Source organism: Bicyclus anynana, chromosome 27 (genome assembly GCF_947172395.1).
Source record: "Bicyclus anynana chromosome 27, ilBicAnyn1.1, whole genome shotgun sequence".
NCBI lineage: Eukaryota > Metazoa > Arthropoda > Insecta > Lepidoptera > Nymphalidae > Bicyclus > Bicyclus anynana.
In genome coordinates this window covers 3,522,300-3,532,504 of record NC_069109.1, presented here as the reverse complement: position 1 = coordinate 3,532,504, position 10,205 = coordinate 3,522,300, and the positions used below count along the sequence as shown (strand labels likewise).

General features: G+C 37.7%; 1 protein-coding gene across 5 annotated transcripts; it reads right to left on the bottom strand.

The window, feature by feature from the left end:
• On the bottom strand, positions 1-9,720 carry LOC112055953 (protein PFC0760c-like). 5 transcript variants are annotated; one of them, XM_052890389.1, is made up of 5 exons: positions 9,569-9,720; positions 4,009-4,315; positions 2,478-2,609; positions 1,548-1,734; positions 1-1,378 (listed from the first exon to the last, which is right to left on the bottom strand). In XM_052890389.1, the coding sequence occupies exons 2-5, from the start codon at positions 4,150-4,152 to the stop codon at positions 138-140; spliced, it is 1,704 nt and encodes a 567-aa protein (XP_052746349.1). In that variant the 5' UTR covers positions 4,153-4,315; positions 9,569-9,720; the 3' UTR covers positions 1-137. The 5 variants fall into 5 exon arrangements, with proteins under 5 accessions (XP_052746349.1, XP_052746350.1, XP_052746352.1 ...); XM_052890390.1 differs by having other exon boundaries at positions 9,529-9,622; XM_052890392.1 differs by lacking the exon at positions 4,009-4,315 and having other exon boundaries at positions 9,529-9,649.
• Between the last annotated feature and the right edge of the window lie 485 nt (positions 9,721-10,205).

The window sequence follows — 10,205 nt, the reverse complement described above, 5'->3', positions numbered from 1 at the left end:
TCTTTTTAAAAAAAGGTTTTATTAAAACACTCTAGAAGAAAATATTTTTTTCTTTAAAAACTTATAACCTAATTATATACAATTTATTATGATAAAAACAGCTTTTTTGTAAAAAAATATAACATTTTGTAATAGTATCACAAAGATTTGTGATTTTTTGAATAAGTATGATCATTTGCAATTGTTATTCCTATTTCATTGGTGTCAGCATTTGCTATTGGTATTGAATTTTCATTTTTCCTTTTATCTGTGATTTTTACCTCTGCACTATCAACACTGTCTAAGTAATCATCTGATATATCATTTTTATCACCATTCGTTAGAGACACATTGCTTTTATCTTTAATTTTATTACTTTCAGTTACTCCATTACTAAATTCGCCTTCACTGCTATGCATATTTTGAGATGATTCACCATCATCATTATCTTTAGCTATTTTATTAGCTTCTCTCTTTCTAAGATTAATTTTATTATTATTATTCCTAGCAACTCTTCCTTCACTATTTAATAAATCTTCATCCACATTACTATCACTAATTTCACTACTTTTGTAGATATTTCCAGATGAAACTTCATTGTTCTTCATTATTTTATTAGCTTTTGTATTTCCAGTAATGGTTTTGTTTTTACCTTTCATTTTATTATTACTAGTACCTTTTTCATCACTATTTAATAAATCTTCATCTGCATTATTATCACTAATTTCACTATTTCTGTAAATATTTCCAGATAGAACTTCATTGCTCTTTATTACTTTTTTAGCTTTTGCATTTCTAATATTACTTTTGTTTTTACTTTTCATTCTATTATTACTAGTAACTTTTACATCACTGTTTAATAAATCTTCTTCAGCATTATTATCACTAATTTTACTATTTCTGTAGATATTTCCAGATAAAACTTCATTACTCTTTATTACTTTATTAGCTTTTGCATTTCTAATATTACTTTTGTTTTTACTTTTCATTCTATTATTACTAGTAACTTTTACATCACTGTTTAATAAATCTTCTTCTGCATTATTATCACTATTTTCACCACCACTTCTATAGATATTTCCAGATAGAACTTCAATACTCTTCATTATTTTATTAGCTTTTCTCTTTCTGAGATGTTTGTTTTTAACTTTCATTTTATTATTTCTAGTAACTCCACCATCACTATTTAAATCTTCGTCACTACATTCGCTTTTACTATTGTACTTATTTTCAGATGAAACTTCATCATCCCTAAGTATTTTATTAGCTTCTGTCTTTCTCTTTTTAGCTTTGTCTGTTCTATAGTCATAATTTATTTGACTATCTGTGATTGGTGTCTCAATTTTTATTTCAACACCATTGTTTAAGTCAGGATTGAAATGTAAGAAGTTTTCTTGTTCTGAAATGGTAAAATAGTAAATTATTGGGTCTTCCAAAACATTGCAATGGATACAAAAATCTATCTGGCATCCCATATTGTATTATGTAAATTCACCATGCATTAGATATACATTAAATTATAAAGATTAGATTAATATTTATATATAGTAGGAAAGAGAGATTTTTACCATACATATAATTGTTTAAATCTGTTGAAAATGCTGAAGGGTCATATTCAATTTTAATATCTTCAATATGAGGTCCGAAGTCCACAAAGTTTTCTGGTAGTTCTTCGTTGATAGGATACTCATCAAAGCTATCATTTTGATGACAACGGGATAATGTTGACAGACTTTTAATTTTAGAATATGTAACCTGAAACAAGAAAATTACTTTTTAAGATAATTTTTTAATTAATCCTTTAAAAAATCAATGGTCAAACATGGTCATTCATGCAGCTTACAGTTCACAGGACTAAGAACTCGTAAGTCACAGCTGAAAAACTGCGTAAGTAAAAGCTCCTTATTCACGCTTCCTTTATTAAAATTTTCAATATTGGCAGATTAAAAAATGGTGTCAATTATATTGTAAATATTTCATTATTCGCAGATCTGAATGACAAAACTGATGTAAAATCAACTTGCAAATACCTATTGCCGAAATTGCGAATGGAAGGTTTAAGAATGCCACTGCTTAAAATCACTCTGAATAGAAGCTTTTAAAAATTGTCAAGCAAGAAAACATTTCACAATTCTTCAAACCATTGTCTAAGACTGTAGATTTAATCAATAACTTCCATCAATTGTTTTTTCTTTATATATTTGTTTTTTATTTTTTCCCCCAAGAACATATCCCTTATAATTCCATATAAAATACCATTCCATAATCACAGTTTCTGTATTCATGACACATTCGTAACGAACGTAAAACGTACCCCTAAACGTATCCCTCGCATATCCCTCGCGAATAATGATCTTTTAGTGTACTGTCTGTAAGGACATAGACATACTCGTATATGAAACTCGCCTGGTCATTTAGACTAAAAAACACATAGTGAGTTACCTGCTACAAAATATCAGCCTCCGCTACTGGTGTATACTAGTTACATAAAAACTTACCTTGCCATCAGCTATATCAGCCAGTTTACTTTGTGCAATGCACGCCTGGTCTCTAAACCTGGTAAACCCTTGCATCTTGCCGCTGCATTCCCAACAGATGTTCAACTGGGTCACATCACTGTCGAAGATTGCCTGCAATTTTGAAACATAATATCTGACGGCCTCCGTGGCGCAGTGGTATGCGCGTTGGATTTACAAGACGGAGGTCCTGGGTTCGATCCCCGGCTGGGCAGATTGAGATTTTCTTAATTTGTCCAGGTTTGGCTGGTGGGAGGCTTCCGCCGCGGCTAGTTACCACCCTACCGGCAAAGACGTACCGCCAAGTGATTTAGCGTTCCGGTACGATGCCGTGTAGAAACTGAAAGGGGTGTGGATTTTCATCCTCCACCTAACAAGTTAGTCCGCTTCCATCTTAGACTGCATCATCACTTACCATCAGGTGAGATTGTAGTCAAGGGCTAACTTGTAAAGAATAAAAAAAAAAAAAATCTAAATGTAGCTGCTCCATTTTTAATTTTTTTTAAAGAATATTTGCCATATCTTTTATAATATGACCAATATTGCCATTTCCCTCCAACTAGTCGACAACGACTGTGCTAGGAGTGGGTATGACAATAGACCAATAGGGGGGGGATCAAACCATAGAGTAAGCGTAGAGCTATAGATCCTTATTGGAGGGGTTGTGTAGTTCAGACCCAGTACACTGCTCCAACACGGGTTGTTTACTTACTGATGTTCTATGAGCAGAGGCATTGTCAGGAAGTTGGCCATCAGTTTTTTAATTTTTTAAGTTAGCCCTTGACTACAATCTCACCTGATTGTAACTGATGATGCAATCTAAGATGAAATTGGGATTTTTCAGTGTCTACACACCATTGTACCCAAATGCTAAATCTCTTGGCGGTATGTCTTTGTTGGTAACTAGCCACAGCCGAAGCCTCCCACCAGCCAGATTTATGGTGATCCAACCGAAAGGGGTGTGGATTTTCATCCTCCTCCTAACAAGTTAGCCAGCTTCCATCTTAGACTGCATCATCACTTACCATCAGGTGTGATTGTAGTCAAGGGCTAACTTGTAAAGAATAAAAAAAAAAAAGATTTGGACCAATTAAGAAAACCTCAAACGGCCTGGCTGGGGATCAAATCCAGGACCTTTGTCTTGTAAATTTACCACAGAGGTCGTCAAAAAGTAAACCTCCTCCGAGCGAGAAGGTCTATGTCATAGGTAGCTTTCAATGGACCTTCTCACTCTGAGGAGGTTGATTTTTTGATAGCCAGATGCAATCTAAGATGGAAGCGGGCTAACTTGTCAGGAGTACTTAGGATGAAAATCCATACCCCTTTCAGTTTCAACATCGTACTAGAACGCCAAATCGCTTGGCGGTACGACTGGTAGGGTGGTAACTAGCCACGGCCGAAGCCCCCCAACTGCCAAAACCTATATTTTGTTCCTGTATTTCAAATGAGAACGTTTTATATAGTGACTAGCAGCCGTCACGCGGTTTCACCATAAAATATTCGTATGGGTTACCTCGTAAGCCTCGGAATTATGGGAGAGCAAAAAGAATAAATTATTTACGCCGTCGTGAGTCCTGCACAGCCGCGACAGTGTTCTATCAGTACTTAGACATGTGCAGCAGACATTTTTTAACGTTACTTTAGTCAAGTCTTCCATTTTTAGTATACATAATTTAATGTATTAATGAAAATTATTTTATAAATTCAATTCAATTCAATTTTTGATTTTATGGCTTGCTGCTGTACCAACTGGGTACAATTTACTTCGCCAATGTCGCGTGGGTAAGGAAGACACACTTTTAGAGGTTGATCGGTGTAAGCTGGGAATCAAGAATTGATTATTAATCAGCCTAATTTTGACACTATAAATAGCGGATTTTTTTTTTTTTTTGTTAGTGTGGATGTTAGTCACATTTCTGAAAGAACACAAAATTAATATTGTTATCACATATAATATTTACAGTTTAATGTTATTACATTGAATATATTTACATATAAATTTACAATAGGGACTAAACACAGACATTAACAAACACTCAACATTTATAGGACGTGGAAATTTAGGAGGGAGAACATCATATAGGGGGTGGAGAAGTTTAGGGCAAGAGAAGAGGATATGGGAAACTGAGCCTTCGTCCAAACCACATTCGCACAGAGAGTGATCTCTCACTCTAATTTTGTTCAAGTGGACAGGTGTACAGGCATGAGCAAGTCTTAAACGGGATATTGTGGAGGTAACCCATCTGACAGCATACCTATGGAGAAAGAACCAAGGTCGCTTGGGTATGTCTGGTTGAATTGAGGCATAGAATTTACCTTTAATGGTTTTTGATTGGTTCCAAAATGATTGCCAAGATTTATCTAAATAGTTTTTTGCTAAGGTGCTGAGGTCATGTGAATAATTTTTAAAATGTTCCAATGAGCCAAGTTGTACAGCTGCCTTAGCACAAGAGTCCGCAGATTCATTACCAGAGATGCCGGAGTGACTGGGTATCCATGCTAAAAATATAGACAAACCCATTAGATGACATGAGAACAGAGCTTCCCTAATCTGTAGTATAATAGGAAATTTTGACTTACTTCTAAAAGGGTTTTCCCTAATGGAATACAAGCAGCTAAGGGAGTCAGTAAAAATAACAGTTTGTTTTATGTTATGGGATCGGGCAAACAGGATTGCCTCTAACAAGGCAACAGCCTCTCCTGTGAACACCGAGGTTTCTGGAGGACATTTAAATTGCAAAACTATTTTATATTTGGGAACCCAGCAGGCTGCACCAACACAACTTTCAGGGGAGAGTTTTGAAGCATCTGTGTAGATGAACAAGTAATTTGACCAATTTTGATGAACAATTTCTTGGAATTTTGTGTTGGTATCAGGGGCGTCTTTGGTTAGTCCCAGATCTGTAATCACAGGAGGATTGTAAACAAGGGCCTCATATGACGTAGAATACAAAGGATTTATTGATAATGACGACAAGGGATGCGGAAGATTGGTAAATTTTTCAAAACTATTAAGGAGACATGAAGAGGGATTACTAGGTCTAAGGACTACTGATAGCTGGGTTAATTTAGACCATAGAGGGTGGGAAGAAAGCTGAAGTGTTTTACTGATAAATCTATCACATAGATACTGTCGCCTGAGATGCAGCGGAGGATCAACACATTCAACCTGTAGAGCATTTGTTGGGGATGACTTCATTGCCCCTAAGACAATTCTAAGAGACCTATATTGAATTCTGTTCAGCAGTTCTGAGGTAGTTTTATTTAGGGGGTCTAAAATAAATGAACAGTAATCAATGTGACTACGAACTAGCGCATTGTATAATAGTTTTAAGGAGTAAGCGTGAGCTCCCCACCATACTCCTGCTACAGCCCGTAGCACATTGATACCTTTTTCACATTTTCTAGAAATGTATTGTGAATGTGCGATTCCGTTTAGTTTTCTATCAAGTATAATACCAAGAAATTTGGCTTTGTCTATCAAGTTAATAGGTTGTTCCTCCAAACTAAAGTTAAAAGTAGGGATCGATCTCTTCCTCGTAAACACTACTGCTTGGCATTTGTCCACTGCTAGAGAAAGGCCATGATCGGAGAGCCATTGGCTTAGGTAATAAAGTGCAGAGTTGAGACGTAGATGTAGTTCGTCTACAGAGCTAGAACTATGGTAAAGGACAATATCATCAGCATACTGTAATATGTTGCAAAAGTTGTTTACAGACAATTCTAGATCTTGAGTATATAGGCTATAAAGTAAGGGACTGAGGACAGAGCCTTGGGGGAGACCCTTCCAGACTAATCTGGGGGGAAGAAAGGTGGACTGGTGTTTCAACACCACTGACCTGCCAGAGAGCAGGTTACATATGAAATGAGTCATCCTCGGAGGAACACTCAGCTGGAGCAATTTTTGCCTGAGTGACGGAAGAATTACATTATCATATGCAGAAGCAATATCTAGAAATATACCCACTAGGTACTCTCCCCTTCCAAAGGCAGTTCGAATGTCTGTAGTGAGTATGCTGAGACTGTCTGCAGTACTGAGACCTTTCCTAAAGCCAAACTGGGAAGGAGCCAGCATACCTTTGCTCTCCATTAGCCACTCCAATCTGTTTTTGAGGAGGATCTCCATAACTTTTACTAAAGTAGATGACAGTGCGATAGGTCTATATGAATTAGGATCTGATGGATTTTTGCCAGATTTGAGTATGGGAATAATTAACTGGGTTTTCCAGGCATCTGGAATAAAACCCTTATCAAAAAAATAATTTATCATATTAAGAAAACAGTGTTTAGATTTATCATTTAATTTAACCAAAAAAGAGTAGGGTACACCGTCTTCACCTGGGGCTGAATCTTTTAAACCACTAAGGGCTATTTGAAGTTCTGCAAAGGAAAAGAGGGCATCCATTTTATCTGTAACTGAAATTACTGCAGGAAATGTGGAATCTTCCATAGTTGGAACATAAGGGGGAGCAATTTTATCAGCAAAAGCACTAAGCCATTCAGTTGGATTATTGGAGATGGGATCAGAGTGATTTAAGGATCTGCGAAATCTTCTGATGTTATTCCAAACCACTGAGGAGGGGGATCTAGGGCTAAGTGATTCACAGAATGTGGACCAACTAACCTTTTTCTTTTTGGGGACTATTCTTTTAATCTTAGCAGCTATATGTTGATACTTAATAAAGTTTCCATTAGACATACAAGCTGTATATTCTTCTTCTGCAGTTGTTCTTTGATTAAATAAATCAGTGCATTCTTCATCCCACCAGGGTGGAGAAGGCAGTTGATTTTTTGCAGAAGTTTTTTTCTTAGGTATGTGAGAGTCGGCTGAAGACAGAAGAGAGTTAATAAATTGATTGTAGTAAGTCGAAAAATCACTATCATGATCCAGAACCGGAAGAGAGTCCATCATATTGTCAACGGACTGGGCATAAGCAGACCAGTTCGCTTTACTTAGTCTATATTTAAGCAGTGGGGTAGGGTTTTGAGGAGGGACAGATCTAGTATTCAATGATATGATAATTGGGAAGTGGTCACTACCATAGGTACTAGGAAGAACTCTCCAGGATAGTTGGGACGCAAGAGAAGAAGAGGAAATAGTCAGATCAACTGCAGACGGGTTCTGAGATGGATAAGCTCTACGAGTCGGAGAGCCATCATTTAGGATACACAAGTTGGCATCCTCAATGATGTCTATCAGTAAAGGAGCAAAACCATCACAGCTGAAACACCCCCACATAGTGTGGTGGGCATTGAAGTCACCCATAACAACAGTTGGGCTGGGAAGGCATGATAGGATGGATTGGATCTCAGGGATCAAGGAAGCATTAGGGTGAGGGATGTACAAAGACAAGAAGGAAATATTAAGGGATCTCACAGCAACAGCATTAATCTGATCACTGTGGGGAGGAAGGGGGATAGAAGAATAAGGGAGGTTGTGCCGGAGGAAGATGGCACTCCCTGCATGACTGTCACTCCTGTCATCCCGCAAACAGAAGAAACCCGGGACCCGGAAGCGAGAACCAGGCCTCAGCCATGTCTCCGAGATGGCAACAATGACAGGTTTATGCAGGTTAATAATTGATGTTAATTCATGTTTCTTTGGTCGAATACTTTGGCTATTCCATTGCAGTATTGTTGTTGGGGCCATTTTTAAGTATGTTAAACAGTTCAGTTAAGTTTTGGGCAACGTTGGGCGGTAAAGGCAGTTCACTGCATGGAGCAATAATGCTAACTAGGAATTCGGTTAGTAGTTCCATCATTCTCCCTTGAGATGGGAGGTTATCATTTGGGTTGGGCCTAAGGGCACAACCATTGGGGAGGGATGATGTTGGGTTATTTGTGATGGATTCATGGGCATTTTTATCAAATCCCTTGCCTAGTGGGGCTCGGGGACGAGGGGATCGGAGGATTGTCTCTCTATATGATTTGCGGGGAGTAACATTAGCTGGACGTGGAGAGTTCATAGGGCGATAAGGGGAGGATGAAGGACAGGGTGAAAAGACTATATCTGCAAATGATCTGCGGACAGGGGGAAAGCGTGACGAAGCCTCTATATAGGAGATGCTCTCCTGTGACATCACACTTTTAATGTCCTGCTGACGAGTGAACTCAGGGCAGCTCTTGTCAGATGCAAAGTGCTTTCCTGAGCAGTATAGGCAAGTTGATTTATCTTTAAGTACCTCACAAGAGTCCCCGGTATGTGCTTGAGCACACCTATAACATCTAGGTTTAGACCTGCACTGAGTGCGAATATGGCCAAAACGGCAACAGTTAAGACATTGGATGGTGGGGTATTTGTAGGGTTCAACGGAAAGGGAGGAATAAAAAGAGAATATTTTAGAGGGGAGCATTTGGCCCCGAAAGGTGACTACGACCGACTGCGTCGGAATCCATTCAGTAATTCCTTCATTGGACGACTTGCGGTTTAACCTACGGGCCTTTAGTACTGCCCCACATCCGTTTGGTAGTTTCAGTGAATCGACAAATTCGTCCATATGCCATTCTGTGGGCACACCTCTGACTAGACCCATCCGAGTAATATTATATGTAGGTATAGTGGCTTGATATTTAGCCAGTTTTAAAATTGGGCTGTTCAAAAATAAGTTTGCAGCCTGTGCGGAACTGAATTCCACACTTATCTTATTGCGTCCGATATTTTTCACTCCATCACAAACTATGTCTGTAAACTTATTTTTATGTAAGAACTGTCCAAATTTAAGTGCACGAATAGAAGTACCCGCAGATGGGTCTAAGGTTTCCCTGGAAACTTGAATGATATAAGGGCCTTTGTCGTTATTATTGTCGTATTCTTTGGGGCCATCTGCAAAGGATGGGTGGGTAAAAACAGTCTGAAAGGAAGATTGGGTTAGATCTGGGGATGTTTTTTTCCCACTATCATTTGACGGCCTGTCATCTTCGACAGGACGCTTTCTGCTAGCACCATGTGCTGTTTCTGAACCGCCGGGGTCTGGGGGCTTTCGAGGCGGCGGATCCACCTCCATGCCTACCTGTCTTACTATTTAGAACTTACCACCACCAAAATATGTTAGTAAAACAAAAAAATCGGCTACTTTTCACTAAAAAAAACACTCGAAATATACACCGCACGTGGGTCAACCTTGGCCGACGCTAGCGAAGTCATTTTATAAATTAAAAAAAAATATTTATTTTGGCATTTGACAAAAGTCAAAAACAAAGAGTATAATAAGTATATGTCAAAAACATAAACAAGGCCTTACAGACCACAGATCACTATAGAGTTACAGACTACAGACTACTAAGTTACGAACCACAGATTAATAGATACCTACGAACGATTTTTGGGTGGTAAAGTAAATCTAAAAATTGTTCGTACTCGACTAAAATACTAAAGTAGTCTGTACGGCCTTTATGTGATGACTTTGTTAATCTGTGTAAAAATTAGACATACGTGTATTGATCTTAGATATATAGATAGACGGTGTCAATGGTATTGATATTCAAAATACTTTTGTGTAGTCCAAGGGCACAAATTATATAATGGTTTTAAATAAATTTTTTGATGTGAGTTTACCTCGTCCTCCACAAAAAATTACAGACAATTTAGTTAGCGAATTTGGGTTACACTGTTCCATTTGCAATTGCTCTGAGGCAAGAAGAGGATAAGTTATTATTTTATCTATTTTATACCTATTGAATTAGGTTTGGCAACACTGTTATAAAATGTCA